General features: G+C 40.7%; 1 protein-coding gene across 2 annotated transcripts in view; it reads right to left on the reverse strand.

Annotated features, from left to right (window-relative positions):
• CNTNAP5 (contactin associated protein family member 5) overlaps positions 1-24148 on the reverse strand; it is a 296701-nt gene that overhangs the window by 29471 nt on the left and 243082 nt on the right. For both annotated transcript variants that reach the window (XR_008748523.1, XM_055812801.1), the window contains exons 15-19: positions 21985-22112; positions 21600-21770; positions 19302-19520; positions 13179-13418; positions 11418-11642 (exon numbers count right to left, since the gene is read on the reverse strand). Coding sequence is in view for 1 of the 2 variants with exons in the window: in XM_055812801.1 (XP_055668776.1) it covers positions 11418-11642; positions 13179-13418; positions 19302-19520; positions 21600-21770; positions 21985-22112 (983 nt within the window). In the remaining variant the exon portion in view is untranslated. The remainder of the gene's footprint in view (positions 1-11417; positions 11643-13178; positions 13419-19301; positions 19521-21599; positions 21771-21984; positions 22113-24148) is intronic.

Here is a 24148-nt window from a genome sequence, read left to right on the forward strand (position 1 = left end):
AGGGAGGGAAGGAAAGAAAGAGGTATCATGCTTTTGGCCTTAGGCTGGAAAACTTTACCAGCATAATTTTGTGCATATTACCTCAGCAGTGTTAGGTAAGAGTAGATTCGCACTTGATTATTATAGTCATCCCTTTCAGCTTCAAATTCTGCAGACTGCAGATCAGCATGCAGATATGCTGTGCTGGCTCCAGAACAGCCCAAGAGGGGAGCAGGCACACTATAGCCACAGTGTCACACAGTGCAGCGTGGCCTCTTTTCACCACTTCTGGGCGAAATGAGTCCACACGGGCTGCTGTGCTACTGTGATGAGACCACTACCAATATCAAAGCTGGCTTGCTACATTACTGTGGTCTTCGGTGTGTAACCTGCAGTACTATAGTCCATGACTTAGGGCTGAACCACGTCTCTCTACTGGGGTCAACAGCTACATTTTAACAGGGGTTCCCCTTGTGCAGAGGGAAGTTCTGGGAAACAGACCGAAGGGCAGTATTTATGCCATCCCATGCTGGTGACTAGGTTGGGGATAATTTCCTGAAACAAAACACTCCAGAGACACTCTTTCAGTGGCGATGGAGGCCAGGGTTAGTACTTGCTAGGAGTACACTAATGACCAGCATCAGCAAAACCAGCTTCCAGGCAGCTACAGGAACAGCATGGTGTTCTCAAACTGCTTCTGTCTTTTTGCTGAGGACAAGAAAGATGAGGTAGCAGCTCTTAAGTATAGTGGTAACAAGGACATTAAACTAGTTAGAGGTTTCAAAATGTTCAGCCTTAGGACCAAAAATATATTCTTAAACTCAACAGCATGAGAAACACCTTGGCCATGATGTTGCATGTTCTATGTCCAGACCCTTTTCTGACTGAACACGTCAACAGGAGGGCTGTCTTTCTTTTGCCTGTGTCTACAGCAGTGCCTGAGTGGAATGTCAGAAACATCTGGTGGCTTTGTGGCCTAAGCCCACTAACTTTACATTCATTCTGGACTGTCAAAGCTTGTGTTGAAAATAAAATAGCAATTTTTAAATCACCAGCTGGAAAAGGGAGCATGGGAAAATATTACGGAGAGTGCTCTAGCTCAGAAAAAGACTTCCTGGCTTGAAAGATCTCACCCAGCACTAGGTATTTGGCAAAAAGGTTAAAGCAGCTCTGCAGAAAACAAAAAACTTGGATACCAGGAACTTGGTCTGTAAATCCATCATGCATAAGCAAGGTTCTTGTCACATGTCACCAGGACCACAAGTCTGGTGTCATTTAGTCTTCAAGAACCAAACAGCAAGCAAGGGAATATGTCCTTGGAGTCTGACACTTCTCTGCAGGACCTTCATTTACAGAAGCTGGTTTTAAATGAGCCCAGACTGAACCAAACACCTCCACCAACTTCAGCAGCACTTTCTAATGACTTAAACTGGCTGGACCAGCTGGCAAGACACCTTGCACTGCTCAGAGAAGCTGAGATTCATTCAGGGAGCACATGTGAGTGGCACACATAAAACATACAACTTTATCATGACCACGTAACAATAGGAAAGATAATTTAAATCAGGGCAGCTGACAACTCTGATTTGGAAGAAATGTGTACATATAAAATAACAGAACACTGCATCAGGAAAAGGGCCTTGGACTACCTGTGGATTTCCCATTGCCTCAGAGGCACGAAGAAACAAAGGAGTTTAGAAACAACAGAACATCTTACAGCTGTCACAAACCAGCAGTCACCGTCATCAGACTGTAAGGTGTTAACTACACCACTGCATCCACTCTCAACACTCACCTGGGCTATAGCTAAAAGGGAAAATAATTAAGGAAGGCACCAATTAAAAAAAGGATGGAATATATCAGCGAGGCTACTGATGTTGCTATTATGAGAAAAAAAAAATATCCCAGAAAGTAATTTTAAGCTCATATAGTGGAAATGTTTTCTCATTCCTGATTGCAGAACAGCACATGACAGTTTTCAGTCATCTCTACCACAAAATACCTCTCTGGCAACTTGCACAGCTTCAGCGTGACACTGTCCCTCTTCATAGCCTAGATACATAAAAATGAATCTCCGTTTCCTCGGTTAGGAGCAGCTGGCTAAGAAACCTGCTCCTTAATTAGCAGCTTCCCCCCAGGGATATTTACTCAGTAAATTTACTCTTCAGTGGAAGTGCCGCTGGTGATTTGAATGAACAGGGCCCATCTCTCCAGTGTTCAGTGGTGTTTAACTAAGGAAGTACTTGCACATTTTTCAGAGGTGACTCTTGCTATTTGTTTTGCATGGAGAAAACAAAAAGGTGAAGCTGTTGAACATGTTTGCTGATATGATTACTCAGCTATTGCATTTGCTTAGGTGACACTGTTTAATAGGGTTTAAAAAAAAAGTCAATCCCCCCAATTTGAATGCCTCCCACTCTAATGCTTGAGACATTCAGGACTTAAGAATTACATGCAGGCCATTCTGTACTAACAAAAACCACTTTTATGTTGCATTTCTTCAACTTGGAAAAAACCCACACCCCCAAAAGGCCCTAAAGGAGCCTATCTGGAAGCACATAACCTCAGTTCACTTTACAATCCTGCTAGTCAGCTGGAGCCAGATTGAGAATGTCACTTAAACATCAACAAGTGTAGCCAGCTCCCGCATGACTGACAAATGTGTTTAACATTCGTAGACATCTCATTCCCACCAGCAGCCAGTTGGCTTAACATAGGCTGACCAGCAATTAAAAAGGAACTGGCAGATGCTTCTTGCTCCAAAGCTAGAAAATGTTGCAAGTCTAAAAGATGACCCAGAGGACCAAAGTCATAGAGCTACCATGCACATACCGAGTGGCTTAAAGACAGGGCTTATTCCAGCGATTTTAAAGGGAAACTCATCTAAACAAAACAGCCCACGTCCATGCCGAAGTGGCTGGGCCTAAAACGGGAATAGAACTAACTCATGGATGTGGGACAATACTAAACACTGTCTCTCCAGTTTAGCTTATGGGTAAGCATACACGCTGGTGTATTTGTGTACCCTGCAGGTGATGGACAGAGCCCTGCCACAATTTGGGATCTACCAGCTTGATGACAGCTGACAAATTGTCTTCCTTCATTGTGTCACAGTTTATCTGTTGGTGAAATAGATGAATGTCAGCATCCTTTGGAAAATTACATAAAACCTCTGGGTTTCAGTGATTTTAAAAAATATTAGTCATTATCATTATTGCTTTATTCCTAGTTACTTCTTTCTGGTGAAGGAACTGATTGCTGTTTCTTTTACAAAGTGATGCTACATTAATTATCTTTTTTCCCCCCGAAGGTGGAAGATGAAGGAAGGAGCTGAGGGCATCAGATGCAGTTAAATCTCCCTGAAATTACTTGCTTTCTGATGGTGAGATTTATTCTGGTAAATTTTAATCTGTACCTTTTTTACACATTTTGTGGAATTTTGAAAGTCACCTCAAGACCCTTAATTAACAAAAGCTATCTGTATGATACTCTTCAGTCTGCTGCTCAGATCTCTCCCCCTGTCTTTTAACACACACTGGATACCATTAGCCTACTCATGGTAGGCTACATTCAGTAGGCCCTATGGTTTACTCACCTTTGTATGTGGAAGAATCTTACCTGGCTTTCATCTCACACTGTACTTTTCATTTAAGAGTAGTGTAGCAGCCAGGCTGGCAGGAAGAGTTTTTATTCTTTAGCCAGTGAATGAAATAAAGAGTATCATCCTATGAATTTTATCCCAAAAGTTCAACCTGGCTTTGCAAATTATGCATCTTCACTAACTGTGTGAACAGCTTGCAGGCAGAAAAGACTGAGATCCTCTGTTGTGATACCCCGAGGAATTCATACTAACCTGCCCTCACCGAGATCCTGGCTCATAGATTCCATTCTTTTCCTAATATCTTTCAACTGTTCCTGTTTGAGTTTTGGCAGTACAAATACCTGTTCAAGCAAGGACTTGTTTCACACTGACCTAACAAATAACCATAATGTTCAGAATAAGAACATGGAAAAAGCAGACTGAACAGAAAAAAAAAAAGCAATCAATTTGAACACTACATGATGTCTGTGGAAGAGAAGAGCTAGCAATACTGTTTTAAATAAAACTAGAGAAGAATAATCATACACTTCTCTTCTCAAACCTCCTTTTTGTTCTTGACTCGTAATAAAGACATCACAGAATTTGTGGGTTAATGGTTTTCTGAGGTTAATGATCCTTGTTTGTGTTGAGCTTTACAGACACTGCCTGGCTGGTCACAAATCTCTGGGAAATGTTCTGCTCCTCTGACCAGTAAGTCCATCTAAGCACAGCCTGTTTCATAGGTTATGTCAGCTCTGTCACTGGAGAAGTTGGATCCTTTAATCAGTGATCCCCTCCTGATTATAGCAAACTCTCAAGGGAAATCTTTGAGTTTCATAAAAAGCCATAACCATTGGCATACAAAGAACTGACTTATGTTCTTAAGTCATCTAATGGAAAAATTAGAGGAAGGATGAAACATTTGCTTAGTAACAATCCTAGTACAAGAACCATATAATGGTAGCATTATGATGAATTTTTCTGCAGCAAAATATGTGCTTATATACATATACTTTCACTACTTCACCTTCAAATGCATCATACTTCTGCGATCTGTCACAGTATCATAGAACGGCTGATGTTGGAAGAGACCTCTGAGGTCATGCCATCCACCCCCTGCCCCCCACTCAGGCAGGGACACTTAGAGCTGGCTGCCCAGGGCCATGTTCAGACGGCTTTTGAGTATTTCCAAGGATGGAGACTTCATAATTTGCTACAAGTTGTGTCAGTGCTCAGTCATCCCCATAGTAAAAAAAAGTTTCCTGACCTGCAGACAAAACCTCATGTGTTTCAGTTTGTGCCCATTGCTTCTTGATTGGCCTTGAAAAGCCATCTGTCGGCTCCCTCAGCACTCCTGGGTGCACCCTGCCAGGGCCCATGGATTTATGTATGCCCAGTTTGCTTAAGCATTCCCTGATCTGATCCTCTTCCACCAAGTGTACATCTTCCTTGCTCCAGACTTTTCCCCTGGTCTCAACCTAGGATTCCTGAAGGCAAATCTCAGTCATAAGGATTAAGGCACAAACACCCAATTTCATCAGAGAAGGACAAAGTCACCTTTTCATTATCCAGCCGGCATAACTTGTGTGTTATGAGAAAAAAACACATGCTAATAGGGGCACTACAAGCAAGATAGAGAAGAAAGTTTCCTTGGACTCAGGTTTTTTTCAAGTAGTATTATCTTGGGCTTTGTGCTGTTTGGAAACAGCTACAGTGCTCCAAGGCAACACCTGAGCCAGCAGTCCTACTGGGCTACAGCTCTCACTACACAGCTCTCATGTCCACAACACAGATAATTCACAATTTAAGAATAACTGAAAAGTTGCTACTATCAATTCTCAGGGCTAAACATTTTGGCAAAAATAGTTCTAAGACTGTAATTTCAGAATTATTGAAGAGCATATATGTATCAAGCATCTATTTAAACATAGAAGTTTGCGACCTTCTGTCCTTCCTCCCCACCCTTTTCAGGACAGCTCCACAGAAATCCAACAACAAAAATGACTTTTCAACTGCAAAAAGTGAGCTAGGAACTGATGTCCTCTAGGAAATGAACACCTCCTCCAAGCAAATGGGAATGTGTGCCTTCTTCCTAGCTGATTATTTGCAGCCAGTGGTCTGGGGTTTTATGCCAGATACCGGTGAGTTCAAAGACAGTCTATATACATGCAGAGCACAGATCAATTATTAATTGCACGCTCAACCTTTCCTGCTCAATGTAATTCAATTATAGTTCCCTTGTTTTTCCCTTGTGGGTCTCTAGAACATCTCTTGACCCTTCAGTATGGCAAAATAATCTTCATAAGTACAAACATGTCCATGAATTCAGCTAATGAGGCAGATCTTTCAGTTCTCTCCTCTTGGAAAGCAGATAAAGAAATCTGCCGGTCCTTGGCTGAATGTTGTCGCTGCTTCTCCTTTCCAGTTAGTTTTGCATACTTAGGAGATTTAGTGCCATATGCTAAAACAAACAAAAAGAGCTGGGTTTGGGTGCCAAGTTCACCTCTTCCTGCAAAGACTTTTTAGTGTTGGATTTGAACTGAGAACTCTAAGCAGCATTCCTATTTTCTGTGACGTGTGCTTACAAGCAGAGAATCACCCAAGGCACCAGAGCTGTTTATACCCACAGGAGTTTCTCTGTTTACATAAAGACACTGGTTGGCAGATCTTCTGCCATCCCAACCCTATTTACTCACAGTGCCACAGCCAGCTTCCCATTTACAGGCCATGGGGAAGATTTCTTTTACATTCACCATTCCCACTCAGACTCTCACCGGCCCCTCACTCAGTAAATAACATAAGCTTTCAGGGCCAACTACAACAATTGCTTGAAGTTGTATTTAGAAGATATATAGTCCTATCTGCCATATGAAATCACGTAATGGCTGTGAATAGACTGGGGTTGCCCCTCAGTCACTCACAGACAGTTGCTTGAAAACTAGTCTCCTCAACAAAGCTGTCTTCTGCACTTCTGATCTGTTAAAAATAACTGTACCTGAAGCTTGGCACTATTTTCCACTTCAGTCACATAAATTGTGCAGGTTGTTTAATGGGTGTTCGAAGTCTATGAGCCAGAAGGTGCTCTCAAAAAAAGACAATAGTGCTAGCAATAGTATAGCCTTGAGGGTCTTTCTGCCACAGTTATGTTAGCTACGTGGTACCCACATCCCAAAACATAAACCCGCAAGGTAGTAAAGCTAAAGAACCAGAAAAATCACCTCCAAAACCCACCTCAGTGTTTCAGTAAGTTTTCCACAATTATTTTAGTTTTGCCCCACTGAACTCCAGAGCACACAGCGTGAATGGAATCAAAAGATTCTTTGTCTCGAAGATTGAACTAGATTTTTTACCTTTCTTTCCAATGAATGACAATAGTTTGGGGTTTGCTTGAGAAAAGTTGCTGGAAATGCAGCTCAACAGACTTGTAAAGCAGAAACAGCAAGGAGAATTTACATGTCTTCAACAGAAAGGCTACTTCTGACTTAGAGACAGGAGGAGCTTACAGTAGATTTCTAGTTTATTGAAAAAAAAACAACAACCCACCCAGTAGCTTCTCACTGATGACATTGGCTTATTTTTTGTACGGTATTAATTCAGCTTAGCTCTATTACAGATTTTGTTTTCTTTTTGCATTTACTTCATGTGTCAACTGATTTCAAGACCTTATAGGACAGGGCAGATAGGACTTGATCTAGGTCCTGCTATTTAGTGAGTATCAGAAACTTAACAGAAGAATTACTCAAGCTGCTTTCATTTGTACTTTTTTTTTTTAACTGTTTTTTCCTTCTCTTTAATCTTTCCTATGCGATTTCAGAGTCCTGCTTTACAAAAGATTTTGAGAACAGAGCTCACTGTGATGGCAATAGGTACTGGATAGAAACAAAGAAAAAAATACTGAATTTTTTTAGTTTCTTATGAGATCAGATAATAAATACAGATAAATTTTCAATCACTGTTTGAGATTCTATCTCTTTTCTTCCATCTGGCTATCTGCTGTTTTTCTGGATCAGGTATTGTATTGTTTCCACAGAGAAAGCCAACAACATGGAGAATCAAAGACTTGGGAAAACATTTTCTAGACAATATACTTCATCATATTCATATAATATTTAATTATTTGCAGGGGGGGAGGAAGAACAGAGCATGGAGAAGCAGCAACAGTTTTTCTCCCCCATCAATTATTGTCTTTAGGGATTAAGACAAAGATAATAGTGCTAAGGTACTGGTAACTTGCTGAAATCTCTGTAGATGCAAAAATGTACAGTGAAAATTTAGCCTGGGAAAGAAAAAAATACTACTTTCTTTGCCGTAGCTTCTCATGATATCAAAACCTTCTGTGGACTGACCCACTGAAAAGGCTAATTAGAGATGTTTACCCATTTTCTGTAGCTTAGTAATGAGCACTATAACTTGAATTTTCTGCAGCACTGATATTAAAAAAGCACTGTCAATTATTACAGTACTGCTAATCTTTTGGATGTGGGATCAATGGGACTATGTGAGCTTTACATACCACATATGTATATATCTATATACACATATAAATGCCCATCTATATACATGTACACATACCCATCTATATACAATGCATACACATCAATGTACATGTGTAATTTGAAACTCCATGGGTACAATATTAAGACTGGGGAGGACAATGCTAAGTTATTGCCTGCAATTGTCAAAGATTTAGAAGCATAACTATTAACTAATGGCAGAAAGAATCCCGAAGTCATCTTTAAAAACATCAGCTTTTGAAAACTTACCCATAAGCTGCCAGGACATGAGCCAATTGATCAGAGGCAAGAACAACCTTGTGATATAGATAAGTTCTTTGGTGGGAACCATTTCTAGAAATATTAGCTGCTAGATCCTGTTGAGCATCTCATTTTATAGAAGGAGGTAATCAGTATAGGTCTAGAGTTGTATCTTCTACATTGACGTATGGTGGTACCCAACATCTGTCATAACTTTTATCTCCTTCATGAACCACCTGCCCTCTAAGGCTCCAAGCACTGCAGGGACCTTGTGTGTGGACAGCATTGACCTGGATGGGTGAAGCCACAAGTGGGCATGTGGAGATTTTATTTCCTTTCCCCGACCTGACACTGGCCTGTTTGATCTCTAAATGAATCATTTTACTACCACAATTCTAGTGTCTCAATCAATACGTACTGTATGTTCTGATGATAGGAACTTCTTTACAGACTCTCAGTACAAAGTGTATTGGCATTAAATATGATTAAATTAATTTTACCAAACCCAATTGATTTTACAGGTAATATTTCACACCTGACTGCATTAGACCATAGCTGCCTATACAAGTTCACTTTCATATAAACCCCTTTTAATACAGTCTAACTACGAATAACCCTTGCAGACACTTTCACTTCTTTTATGTTAAATATTTAACGCTAGAAGTCTGAAGTACCAGAAATATTCTTCTCATTGTCACTCTTATTAACTAATAATTTGCCTAATTATTTTGTGGCTAATAGAAAAAAGAAATAAGATACACAAGTAGTAGCTTGAAAAATACTTACAAAAGGTGAAGCATTAACATAGGTTGTTCCAGCATAATTTCTTAACAAGTGGAAAGGGTCTTGGGTAAAGGCAAAGAATACTCCTGTTCACCTCTCAAGTGAGAATGCCCATTCCCATTTCACCAGGAGCCTAACCTTTATTTAGCCTATCAGTTATCCAGCAGGGACCTGCTCAGGTCCTACTACACACTGCCAGACTCAGCAAGCTTCCTTGAAAATGAGCCAATAAAAGAGACGGAATCGCACTCCCTTTTAATGCTACAAAGGACATTGTTATTCATAGTCCAGTAACTTTATGGCAAGCATAAACCTCTTGGAGGAAGAAAGAGTAACATATCTCAACATTATTTTCATTGGAATAATTTCAATTCCAACAAGACCAAAAAATAAGAGGATAAGAGATTTTTAAAAATTATTACATTTGGGACAAAAGGGAAGGAATATACATGCTGAAATGATTGTCTTGAAAAAATGACACAGTAGCATGCACAGATCAACCCTGAAAGTGACTTTCAGGAGTTAACTAAGGTCAGCTCAGGAGTTAATCAAGGTCAGCTAGTTCTCTTAATAATTCTTTGCACATTCAAAGTGCAGAGTTTTGGAGCCTGACATCTCACCAACCCTCTAAACTACTGTTATCTTCATTTTACAAGCAAGTAAATAGAGATACAAGTCTGAGAAAACCACCGTTGTTTCATTTGCCTGAGTGTGCTGAGAGCTGCTCTACCTAATTTCCAGAAGCACTGAGTTTCTATCTCTGTCTGAACCAAAGCGGAGACCTGCAGATGGTGCAGCCACAACGCAAGGCTTATCTCTGCTCCCACTGAGCTGCTACAAGAGATGATCCCAGTGTCCTAATCCCAACCCCTTTCGCAATCACCATTAGAGTCTCCCCTTCCAGAACTTCACAATTATAGCCTGCTTGTGATTGTACTCCATCAATAAAAGTCAATTGGCTCATGTTTCTAAGGTCATTTTACACTACTCTGGCAGCAATGAAGGCGCTTTAAATTGATATTACATTTCACTCACTTTAGGGCTACTTTTGATTGCCTCAGTGGCATCAAGAGACCCAAGTGTAACTGAGAAGCAGATTCCAAGGTTTCACCCTCAGCAGGAGCAAACCTCTGCCACCCTGGAGCTACACATTGGAATATTCATATTTCTGAAAATCATAATCACTTCCCTCTGAGAGCAAAGCAGAGATGGAAGTCTGGGACTGGGTGGGAGAGGAAAGAGGGTTTCCGTAGTAGTCCCACTGCACTGCTGCACCTTTGGTTAGGGGAGATGGGTCCAGACTGATACTGTCCCAGCTGCTCCTCCCAGGGATTTGGATACTCATCCCATACCAGCCTGAATGCTAGCTGCATGACATAACTAGGAGATAAACCAGTGCGAAGCCCATACAGATAATAAAACTTCTTTTTTTTGTTTCCCCCTTATAGTTTCATTTGATGGTACTTGAAAGCTTACCTACTTTGGAATTCACACACTTTTAGAGTGGTCTGGGTCATTGGGTCAAAAGTACATATTCAACCACATAGCATTAACTTTCTATTGTTCTGCCACAGGCTAGCGACTCACCAATACGCTTACTCATCACTTCCAGTGCTCCAGTGCCTGATAACTCTTGAATAATTCAAACATCCCCATTTGTCTAGGATGATGTTTGTCTGGAGTGAGTTTTCTGAAAGCATTGCAAGAACTCAGGAGCCAGAATCTTACTGAGAAGACATAGGGACTAAACCCCTAAAATCTTTACATGATTTCAAGAACTCCCCACACCATGTGCCTTTTAACAGAAAACAGATTTACAGGTCGTGTTTTGGTCAGTGAACCTAGAAAATGTTGACATTTTCTGGTGCTTTAATATTCAGGTGTGCTAGCCATACTCCATTGAAACAACCCAGTGAAGAGCAATGCAAAAGGTTAAACTGTACTATATTTCTGCACCGAGTGCTCTAGTACATTCATGGTATTTCTCATTCCCTTATCTTGGAGGCCTAATGAATCTCAGTGTGGAATAAATAGCAAGGAATTGCTATTGTACGGTCTTACCAAATGAAAGTCAAAGCACATTTTAAGCCCCAACAACATGATTATTCAAAGACTGAATAGGCAAGTGTGGCACCGAATGCCAAATAAAGGGATATAAATAAGAGTGATGGCCATTTGCATGAACTGAATACCATGAAGTTGATAAAGTTGCAGACACAGAAATGAACTTAAATCAGTGCAGAATTCTATATTATTCTCCCAAAAAAACACTTAACACAGTTATACTGGTGTCCCTTTGGTAGCAAATCAAGAGCACTTACCATTCTTGGAGAGGATCACAGCCAAATATTCATGAAAGTAGGTGTTGATGTACAGCAGAAGGCTTGGAGTATGCGCTGTGAGAAAGCTAAATGCAATATTTTCCTTGGACATGACAGCATCCGCATAAATGGCAGAGCTTGGGGTACTTGCATTTTTTGTGACAGGATAAGGTTCTTGGAAAATATAGGTAATGGAAGTGCCGGCTTCAAATACTGCAGAAACCTCTGAAAGCAGATATACACCAAGGGAATAATTTCAGTTACTGCATTTTCAGATCCCCCAGACAGGCATGGACATGAGGTGACTGTCTTGGAAGCAGACAACTGCTCCTGACCCAGCTGACATCACTGTTCCTTGGTTTGGACAAGCAGCATGTCCTTCCTTACAGTCTGTCTGTCTGGCACAGAGAAGGACAGTGTATGGGCACAGGCCTCTAAATTCAGCTATTTAAGTGCTGGAATCAGATCTCCACAACATGGAACAGGCCAAAATGTCTGTCAGCCAAACAAATGCCCAGTTCACCATCTTCTGACAGCCAACAGGTAAGGCAGTATTTTGTCTTGCCCCCGCAAAAGACAACATATTTGTGCTTTCCAGTCTCCTGTTTAAACAAAGTCATTATTAAAGCAACACATTGACTCAAAGAAAGCCAGTCCGGGAAGCTGTCTTTGGTAGCTCCAGAAGAAGAAAAACATCTACCTGTGCATGCTCAGATCCCAAGAACTTGTGTCTTCAATAATCACGGCATAGTCTGGCCATGAAATACAGGTGTGATAAAAGCAATTTTTTCTAATGTGAGGCATAGTGAAGTCAGGATGGTGATATCTTCAGCTACAGACCAACTGCAAGTACTTTCCTCAGTAAAGCAGCTCCACCTCCACAGCAGCATCCCCTAACAGGGCACTGTGTGGTTATTTGTTACACCTCTAATGGCACTGGTGTCAAACCCTCAGCTCCTGCTAGTGAGCACAGCTCCGGTACAACTAAGTGGATTTACACTGGCAGATGATGTGTCCCACTCAGTAACCCTGCTGCGTTTGTGAGGTGAGGGGCAGCCATGGAAATTAAAACACTCACATTGCACCTTGTTGTTATGGAGCAGGAGTTTTGCCAGTTCCTTCCACTCCCAAAGAGCATGCTGTATCTACATTGGATCTTTATTTGCCCTGCTCCTTTTTCTGGTCTTGGCAACATCTCCTGTGAGCCACCAGAAAGGTTCAGCGAGGACACATTCACCAGAGACCAAACCATGTGAACCATTTTTCTCCTGAATATTTCATGCTTATTTTTAAAATCTCTTAACATTTGGATGGGTTGTCACAGGAATGGCAAAAACCCATAAGATGACTACCTCTTTTTGTCACACCATTGCCCCAAAACTCTGTAAAGAAAAGCTCTGAAGATTTTGTTAACGTGGATGAAGTTTAAAAACAGGCAAACTAAACATTCAGACATGGGCAGGCAACTGTTATGAAAAATTTCAGCCCTATTTGTTAATGACTTACCCAACTTATATGCAATTGAATACAGGAATCATAGTGGGATATAGTTGGTAACTTTAATAGTACAACTATCAGCATTTTAATTTCTGGGGCCACCACTGAAATCCACAAAAGGAGGTGTTACAGCCTGCTTAAGAGAAGTGCTTAGTAATGCTAAAGGGACAGCTGATATTAGAACTTCTTGTAATGTGGGGGACACAAAGCTGACAAAGATGAAACTGTGCTGTAATTCAGAGACCCCTAGGGACTTTGGCCCACCTTCCTTGCAGAAAGGTCCTTCGTAGGCTGAGCTGGTACAGTCACAGGAGTAACCATTATACTTCTCCACACACTTTCCTCCATTATGGCACAGGTTACCGTAACTGCTGCAATGTCCTGGACATCCAGGTTTAACACCAGGTGTCATTTTAGCTCTCTCTTCAAGGTCAAGTTTCTGCCCATTTAAATGCAGAGATCGAATGCACCCCAAAAAGCCCTTTTGTCTGGAAGCTGTTCCCCCTGAAAAAGAGAAAAAAGGACATTCATTCTTTGGTGAGTGTGCACAGTAATCAAAGTCCTGAAGTCCAATCCAGAGATACAAACATGAATCCATGAATTTTTTAAAATATTATCTATTACATCAATGCATACAGTGGTAAAAGATGACAGATGGACAGCCCTGGAAACTAGAGGTCTCTATTTATCTTTACGAAAGGACTAAAAAGCTGTATGTGACACTTTTCTTCTTGTCATTCTTCTCTTTCCCGCCTTATCTACTGCCCTGTCTGGCATTTAAACTGCAAATTCATTTGGGAAGAAGATTAGCTTTGTTATCGTACGTCTGCATATCATCTAATACATGAGAAACCCAAACCTAAAATGTTCTTTTTTCTATTTGTTGCCATAGTACAAAGTATAAATAACACCCTAATCCCAACAGCAGGTGAGTTACAAATGCTGATGGGTCCAGATAGCAGGGATGAATCATGTTCAGCACCAGACCTGCTGGCTGAAGGAAAATGGCTTGAGTCGGAATTTATGCATGACTGCCCAACCTGATGTTGCATGTGAACATTTGTTGTAGGCAAGAAACATGAGTTCAGGTCACAGTTGTGTTATTTATTACAATTGTTAAAAATAACTGCATTTCTTTCTAAAGACCAGGCCTGTATGGATATATGCAAGAAGGCAGTTCAGTCACCACCAGCTAACTACTTTATCTGCCCAATGAAATAGCTAACAGTATTACAACAAAGACACTTCCCATGAGAGGTAGTCTCTGAGAATAATAATGACAAATGTTTGAGTACTTTGTGAAAACATCACCAGTTTTCTTATTGTAGGTTTCGTTTGGCAGTTGCCCATGTTTTGCTTTTGAAGATACTGCAATTTTGATTGCTGCTAAGAAACCTCATTCTAGTTCATGAGTTACCAGCCTTTGTAGGCCCTGAAATGCTAGCTTCATTGGTGACTCTCTCGCAAAAGCAGTATGAAGTAACCTTTCCAAATTATTCTTCTGTAGAAGTTTGTTCTATATCAAAGTGCATGAGATAAGAGATTACATCTTTCGATAAGTACCTACAGAAGATCATCTGTTTTTTCATAAATTAATTAAAGCAAGACTTCTGCAAACTAAGAGAATGAAGCAACAGCATTAAAAGCAATCTCACCAAAACCCTACTGTTCCGTGGTACTATTCTAGCATATTTTTCTTTCTGGTACACTGATAGCAAAAATAGTGGATTTGAATTAGAGTAATTGAACTATAGATAGTATGTGTGAGACAAGTTTATTTCATGCTAATTTTATGATGCCTTTCTCAGAGAAACAAATATTTTCAAATCCTTCTTTAACCAGCTCTTTTTTTGAGGTGAGCAAATGTTAGCTTACTTATTTTGAAGGTCATCTGAGCACAAGAATCAGGCCTTCTGCATTTGCTGCACTGTGCACACAATCCTTTTCTTTGGAGGTTTTGCCCCAAACCCAAACATTCCATACAGAATTTCCAGTAATGTCCAAATAAGTAGAAATGTGATTTCTCCCTCTAGGGTTACTGGTTACTCTGTTGTTGGGTTTTTTTTTTTGCATGGGAGGGAATCACAAATATTACAAGGATAAATGACAGTTCCCTTGCCTCTTCTCCCTGCACACATACAAATCCCACCTGTAACATTTAAAGAATGAGTACAAACTATTGCTAACTATCCCACAGATGTCATATTTATTGAATACCCATATTCTTACTGCTTGCTCTCTAAAGCACTTTGGAAAGCCATATAAAGTAAATTTCTCACTCTTCTCCTCTTCTAGTGTCTGGAGAGTATAGAGGTTAACAAAGACCATCTATATGGTCCTAGATCCACAGAGTATCAATTAAGCAAATCTGTTTATTAGCTGGGCATTTATTTGGGCAGCGTCATTCAAATGACTAGACCTAATCTTCGAATACATTCCTGCAAAACAGAGAAAACCTGAAAACAAACAAACAAAGCTCTTCCCCAAATTAAGCATCACAGATTCTTCCTATTCTAAGAGGCCTGTGTGACTAGGCAATTTCATGGATGTGACCTAAATGTTTTGATCAGGAAAACAGGTTTTAGGATAAAGCTCAGGACCGTAAACACCAAGGTTAAAGGTGTTCGTTGTTGAGTGGAAGTGACAGTCAAATGAGACATGTTGTGTTCAGCAAGGTATTTACGCAGCTGAATTTTACTGAGAAGCCTTGCGGCGAGGAAGAGAAAGTCTGAGAGGAGGGGGCAAGATTCTTACAACTGAGTACACATAGTGTAGCCTGGTAACACAATTGGCTAAATAATTAACATTCTATCAATGAATTGAGGATTTGCTTTAAAAAGCAAAGGACTTTTTGTTGGTAAGAGCTGGATTAGGGAGGCTTAAAGCAGTGTGAATAAGTATAAGGAGCATTCTTGCTTTATGTAACTATATACAAAGAATAGGAAAGGGCACGGGAGCATGAAAATCATAATTATTATTATTCAGAAGTAGAACTTGCTATGGTATTCCTCAGAAAAAATCCAAGTCACACTTGTTGGTCTCAAACTGAAATTTGTACAAAGCAGTCAGGGTACACAAGCATTATTTCCTCCTCCTGGCCTCCAGAATATTCCAAAGTGTCTACAGGTTCCTTTAAATACAGTAACAGTAAACAAATTATGTGTCTTCTTTTCCTCTCCTTCCTTTTCTCTGTTTCCCAAGGAAGTTTCTCAGATAGTGATTCTGGAGTATGTTGCATTTGGACTGTCTACAACAAGACAGAGGAGTTTCACCCAAGAATTCCTCACTTTGCTCTGAAGACAAAATCAGGAACCGAAGGACTTAACTTTGCTAGTCTTAACGTACCAAATGAGGCACAAAAACTTCTGATCAAGGCTTTATGCATCAAATTAACTTCTTAGCTTTTGTATTTTGCTTCTCTGGTGTTACCAGTCTGACTGCAAACCTTGTTCTCAAGGAGGTCTGCAAGGACTCTTTTCCCTCCCCTTCCCACACTGGAGTGTTATGGTCATGCCTCCTCCACTAGATAAGACAGTTTCAGCTCAGACTACACCATGAGAAGAGATGATGGCACACCTCCTCCAGGACCACAGGGATATACCAGGAGCCAGCTGCACCACCCAAAAGGATGTCACTCATCTTGAATGGTGAAAGTAACTGTCCATTGGAAGGAATGATTTTTGTCTGTCCCTTCAAAGCAAGTAACATGCCAAACGAGCATGTTGCTGGGCAGTTCAGTGCAGCTGATATTATCTAGCCTGTACATTTGTTTGGGGTTTGCTCCTTCAGCTGTAATATTTTTAATTAACAGAAGAAACATAGCCAGGTGTAAGGATAACCATGCTGTGACTGAAGATTACAAACCAGCCTAAAGCAGCCAGGTACCCAAGACCCACAAAAAAACCCCCCAGAGAAACGGTTTTCGAACTCTTTTAGGCTGCTTTAAAATCCAAGCTTGTTTGATTTTGAGTGTACTAGCAATGAAAAGTCATTTCTCCCCTCCACTTTGCCCACAGAGAAAGCTACCACAGGAGCCTGCCACATAGAATCATTTAGGTTGGAAACCCCTTAATCACTGTCAGCATGCAGAACGCTGCAGAAACAAATATCTTGTGGATTATAGGGGGAGTGGTGAATAATATTATGTGCTGATGCTTCTTTCCTTTTTACAATGTTGTTTATGCATTTATTTTTCAGATGGGATAAAATTCACTCTGCATGGCTGAGGTATTAAATCAGTTGCTTCCTATTAGAGAACGGAATGAGACCTTTAGCAGAGACAACTAATGCCGCATCTCTGTGTTGCTGGACTTCTGCCACCTTTTCCTGGAGCACACCCAGGGACAAACAGTGTCATAATCAGGAGGCTGCCCAGGTTTCCATCTCTTCTGCTGCTCTGAGGAAAAGTCAGGAAGTCACAGACAGTTTTGGCCTTCACTGTGGTAAAGGCATGGGCTGAAAAAACACTCCTAAAAAATTAGGTTTTCAGTCCCTTTTGTTCAGGGTTCAGTAAAAGTGTGGATGGACAACTGAATGCATCTATTTACTGCACAATGAGAACTTTTCACCCCTTGGCTGAGATAAAGTAACTATGTCCTAGAGTTCAGTGTATATATTAAGTATAAGCAGAGAAAAAATTAGGTTGGAAGTCACTGCAGGGATCAACTGGTCCAACCTGTTCCTCAAAGCCCTGCTATATTTAGACGAGCTACAGATTCACTTATCCACCAAAAGCAACTTGACCTTTTCTGCACAGCTGCTACCCATCCACTCAGTCCTTAGCTTGTATAGATACATGATGCTAATCTGCTCCAGGTGCAAGGCTTTGCATTTGTCTTTGCTGACAAGGGTTCCTGTTGGCACATTTCTCTGTTGTGGTCCTTAAGTACCATGAATTTCCATGATGCAATTCATCGATTATGTCACTTCAAAACCACCATGAAGTTCGTGGATGTAACCTGTTTATTTTTCTGAGGCAGAGAAGCAAGCTTATAGGCAGATGTGAGATGGTAAGCAGTAGATATAGATGACTTATGATAAATCCATCGTTTTTACTCCTTTAAAAAGACACAACCAAAAATTTGCAAAAGTCTATCCAGTCATTAAATTCAGTAATTTTTTTCTAAATGGAAACAGTACCTTGGCTAGATTTCTCTGATGTTTCTAAGGTGTCTAGCAGCCCAACCCCACTGCCTTCAGGCCTGGCCTCCTGTAGAACATGTTCTTAGGATCATATTAGCATTTGAGAAACAAGCGATCAGCAGCATGCTTCATACCAGAAGACAGAAACCTTGCACTGTGAGTGTTAAGCCTCCCTTCTGTGAGTTCTTCACTGAAACTTCCGCTGGCTGAGTCTATCAGAGATCATTTTATGTATAAATCAACAGCTGTGCGGGAAGGACTCCTAGCCATTGATGCAGCTATATCTATTTATTAGATTCATTCCTTATGTACAGAGCCCAGTAATTACTGCACACAAACACTATAAAAAGCTCATATAATAAATACCCCAAAACCTTCTTAAATCAAAGGGTGTAGATACACAGATAAACTTTATTAAAATGAATTGACAGATTGAGGTTTGCTACAGCATTTCAACTAAGTAAGAGAATCCATTTTAAGGAAAGAATTGGTAGTTACCTGAGCGACCCTGAATAAGAAGCAGGTTACAACCCACTCCATCACTGAGCGGATTACTCAGAAAGACAGTGTTTGAATATAGACAAGGGAGAAGTCCCTTGGTAATCCCTGATTATATTCTCAAATACAAGCTGGTCCCAATTTAGATTTCATTTGCAAGGGAGATGGGGAAACAAACTATATGCAAACAGAGATTTTTAATTTTTTTTTCTTTTTTAAATTTTTTTCCCTTTGAAAGATCACTGTCAGTTAAAATAATTGTATTTGCTTTGACTGTGTTCATAGTTCTCTCACACATGCACTCCATGGCCAAATAAGGGTCTTGGCAGACATGCCTGAAGGAACAGACTTTAAGACCATATTGTCATCAGGCTTTGCCCCAGAAACTTATATGACAAATTTGTGCCTTTTACATTCCATCTAAAAAGAGAGATCACATTTCCTACAGCAAATTACACAGCCAGAACTGCACAAGAAGAAATACTATGAATTCGTCAGCAATAAATATGTTTCAAGCAATGTCAGACCCTAAAACCACCATCTAGTATAGTATGGTTAAACTATGGTTAGCGCTTTGAGTGTAAAGGCAGTAGTTTGGGTTAACTTTATGTTGCCTGTGCAGAAGTGGAGGAGGAGAGAGCAGAATTACTTCACCATATGCAAGCTCAATGATAAAACAATAGCATTACCAAGGTACGGACATAGAAATACTGTATGTATCTACAGAAACTCTTATATGGTCCTTACCTACAAAGAGCTGGCTGTTGAGCTGTAAGCGGAAGTGCCCCTCCGCAGGTGCCTCCAGAACCTTCTTAGGGAGGTTGTCCACCTGGAGGGAGGTTTGCTTGAGGTTCCTCTCCGCTCGCACGTAGTGCCACTGGTTGTCATTCAGGGGTGTGGGAGACTGCACGGTGGCTTTTGTGGGGCCATTCCCAACATCTATGGAGAAGGTGATCTCTTTGGGGGCTGGAATAAACAGATGTGAAGAAGAAGTGAAGGTCTGAATTAAATTGTGGTTTTGACATCAAGAAATCTTACATAAATACAGGGTCCATTAACTTTTATGTCAGCAAATAGTACAGCATCATTTACCTCCCATCTCCTGCACAGCAGCTTATACATAAATCTAAGCCTGCAGCCTCACTCTTTGATCTCTGCTGTGATTATGCTTGGCTGTGGGTACCCATCCTTTTTTTGGTATAGCAATTACAGTGATCTAGAAACAGCAGTTCTCTTTTTGAAGTAAGAGTGCCTAATACTGTACAAAAGTCATACAATGGCAGCAAAAGGTTTTGGACAAATAATGCCAAGACAGGAGAAAGGGTGAAAGAGCTCTTTCTGACTAAATCTTTCAAAATGTACGTACTTCACAATTACAGAATTCGGCTGCATGTGGTAGGAGAGGATCCTACAAGCATTCATTTGCCTGAATAAGCCTGACCCAAGAAGCAAGGAAAAACAGATGAGCAAAACTAGTTCACTGGTGATCCGAAACTAAAGAGGCATATGTAACAAATGTCCGGAGATAATAGGGCTCCTAGAAACAGGATGATAATCGGCAAACCGCCATATAAAGGAGTCCATCTTGCTCTGCTGGAAGCCTGAAGGGGGCCAGAACTTTTAATATTCCTGCTACTGATTATTATTCCTCTTTCTAAAATGCTAAATACAGCAGAAAGGCTAAGAACAAGGTCCGCAGACCATACAACCAGAAGGTTGTGGATTGAAAATTCATAAAAAACCTGTTATTTCAAACCCAACAAATTGGATAGGTCTGGTTTTGGAAGCTGCTTCTTAGACAGTTAAGATAGGAAACACTCCATAGGGATAGACAAAGATCTATTCTGAGCCCCTGCATCTGCTAAAAGGCTGCTTCCCTTCGAAGCAGCTGGTCTGCAGAGCTTCCTTGATACAAGGCCTTTAGGCTGCAAGTTCCATCTGGCAGCAAGAAACACAACACCAAACTACTAATGAGAAGCCTAAAGTTTAAAAGACAAGACCTTCCCAAACTTCTAAATAACTCGTTTCTCTAGGAGTAAAGATTTAACACACGCACAAAAGCTTTCACAACAATCCTCTTCACGGTTTGCAGTATTTGTTGTACTCAAAATGCCATTTTTACTTCTGTTTCCCTAAGACTGAAATGCAGTACACTCAAGTACAACCAAATTGGACTTTGATGTGCAATTAACAGTAAATCATACTTCATTACCTTGTGATAATGCACCATGACATTTACCATTGGTTTAATGAATCAAAGGGCCTTGGGGCCCTGTTTTATTAAATTTTATGTTGGGGTTATTATAAGCATATTACAACATGCATAGCATTCAGTTTGTTTTTCCTAAGCTTGACAGAATTGGGAATACAGAAGTCATATTTCATGTCAAAGCCACAGTACTCTTTTGTCACTAATAAATATTTGAAGTCATCAGGAGTGAGGTAAAACCTCACTAATTAATTTCCCTGGTACTTTCCTTTATATACGGAGTAGCAGTTACACAGCAGTCGCTTACAAGATTTTGAAGTATTCAAGGCCTATTACAACTGTGACTGACTTATCTTGCATTAGCATCCTGTTCTTCGTAGAGTCACCTCATAGCTGTACCATACACAAGAGTTCCTCTGAAACACTAGGGCTGCATCAGACTGGGTATGTACTGATACAGAAATAAAGGTAACCATCAGAGTGGTTGTATTAAATTTTTCATCTTCCAACTAAAATTACAGTCTACATGTACACCTAACCCATAGCTTTTTCTCTAAAGGGAAAAAAAATTACATTGATATCAGCGTTGAAAAAGTGAATTCACTCACCTGTTTGTTTGCGAAAGATAAACCTAGCCATAACAAGATTAAGTGTAATGACCAAGGCTGTACAGGGAAACTGAGAGGAGAGGCAGGTAAGTCTACATTAATGATTCTTTATGTCTCCACCTTATCCTTTTCAGGCATCTCCAACCATCTCAAGACAGAAGAAAATATGTCCTTCCCACCTCCCTGCACCTGTCAAATCACCAAAGATTCCTCGGCAGTGAAACTTACAGTTAATTTCAACTCGTATGAAGTCTTTAATCCCAAGGTTTTCCAAGAATACCCCAGAGACAGCGGAAGTTTTGAAGAAGAAGGAGATGTCTGCGCTGACCTCGGCGTGGAAGGTGGGGAAGTGCAGGTAGGAAGCCTCCGTGTTGAAGGAAGCAGCGTTCCAGAACTGCCCTGCAAACACAACCCCCTTCTCTATAGTTAATTGGCACAGGAGAGCAGCTGCAAGCTGCACATGGAGAGCTACCTTCATCAGATAAATACATTTTAAAAAATAAAAGTAAAAACAATCATAATAATTAAAAAAATAAAGACACACACACTCCCCAAACAAAAAGAAAGAGGGAACATTCTGTACCTATGGAAATTGAGAAGAGCTGGTACTCACTGTCTCCATAGCAACGCAAAGGGCCGATTTTCCAAGCAGCCTCAGAATTTGATCTGTTCGTGTCAGTGATGACTATCTGAGTTACAGGCAAATGGTCTTTGAAAGCAAGGAGGCCGGTATCATTTGCCCTGGATTATAATAAACAAACCAAAAAGAGACAGATTAACCACAGACAGGATCCCCAGCATTCCTTATGCGAAGCAATATTTGAAGATGCTCACTTAAAGATGAAAGGTCTTTTGCAGAAATGCCTACAAGAGCTGTGACCAGTACATACTGCTTAAGATACATATGTGCACATGTATGCTTTATGCTTATACATAGTATTGATCACTGAAGATGCTGTATTTGGTTATATGATACTGTCTGGTATGGTAACTGTGCAGCTGTGCAGAGTGATTGCAAAGCCAAGGCAGAGTGCTGCCACTCTGCCAGATGGGCACTGATGTAACCTGGGCTCTACTGGTTTTCCTCAGTGGGATGAATTCGATGTGGATCAGGTGTAAGTTCAAGTTTGCATTTCTGTTAAGTTAGCTGGAGACAGACAACGGCATTTATACTGGCTTTAAGCTTTATCTGAACAGGAAGAGGAGACGCGACACCTGATCCAGCATCCTGCTAAGCATGGGGCAGCCAGGCAACGCCTGATCCAGCTTCAAGGTGGCTGGTACACAACTGGCTCAGGCCGTGAAGGCAGTTGAATTGGCGGAATGAGTTTGCACTGAATCAGCCCTTTGCATTACATGGCTGTGGAAATTTTAGTTCAGCAACTGAAACACCGAAAGCTGATCTACTGCATCGAACTACAGTCTCGTTTGTATCAGTTGGGCTTATCCTTCAGCTGCGACTAACTTACACATGGCTGCTAGGAAGGAAAAGAAAAGAAAGATTCCTAAAGGATCATTTATTTGTCTTTACTCTGAGCGTGCTGGGCAAATTATTGTCCTCACAATGCAGCATGGCATTTCATGGCAACCTTCTGGCCCCTCAGACAACTCATGCCTTTGACTCTGGCAGTGTATACAGATGTGTATTCATCCCATGGTACTTCACGAACTGAACTGAGTCCCTCAGGCGTCCAACCCTGACCTTACTAGAGCCAAACTGCCCTTTCAAGGTGTTTATTGACTGATTATAGAGAGGCAAGTGCTACTCTTGGCTCTTTTTCTGAGGGTTGAGGTTTGCTGTGCATCTAGGTACATAAGGCTAGCAAAGCATCCTTCATGGAGCTGAATCTCAATAGTTTTGGAGAAAAAGATCCCTGCCTCCGAGCAATCTGCATGTAGGGTCTGAACTCAACTTTGTCTGCTCAGAGGTGAAAGACTACCTGCTGCACACAGGGATGGCAACTATGACTGTATCCAAAAATGCCAATAATCCTAAATTAACACCCCCTGGTTTTTCAAGCAGGTATGACACAAAGCCTCAGGAGACAGGTATCACTTTTTGAGTGATACCAATGCCAAAGAGTCTGACATCCCAAGCAGGATCCCAGACTACCTATGTGCTGCTTCCACAAACATACCTCTCATCATAGTTCCAGTTGTGGTAAGGGACATGGGACCTCAGCAGAAATAATAATCAGGATGAACACCACAGCCGTACCCCGATACATAACCTCGGATATTTGCTTGACTAAGTGCTCTACTCTGATTAACGTTAGAAAAAAAACCAGAAGGAGTATTTTGATCTTTTTGATAAAGGCTGCATACATTTCATTTATTTTTCATTGTTTCTAATTGCATGCAGCACAGTTAATTGTCTCATAATTCCAAGGAGAAAAGGAGAGGTACCTTCTCCAACCCTTTTTTTTTTTTGCTTCAGTGGGTGTCTGACATGCAGATAATTACAGACAAAGTTCAGTAAAATGAAATTCCCAGGCATGAGACAGAGTGATGCCTTCAATGCAGACTCAGAAGGAAAAATACCATGTATGAATGAAAAGTACATGGTCTCCAAATCTCTTCACGGAGGTCTCTCAGCAGCATACTCATCGAGCTTATTGTATCAATCTTCAAAAGTTAGTGTAAATGGTCTCAACAGATTTTGAAACAGTTATAACAAAAGCTGAACTATCTGAGTATTTCTTAGGAAGATAATTAAATAAGGTGTTTCAGTGGATGGGAGGAAGATGAGTAGGCAGAATGAATGAAAGGCAGAGAGA

This window comes from Falco peregrinus, chromosome 8 (genome assembly GCF_023634155.1).
Source record: "Falco peregrinus isolate bFalPer1 chromosome 8, bFalPer1.pri, whole genome shotgun sequence".
In the NCBI taxonomy this organism is placed as follows: Eukaryota; Metazoa; Chordata; class Aves; order Falconiformes; family Falconidae; genus Falco; species Falco peregrinus.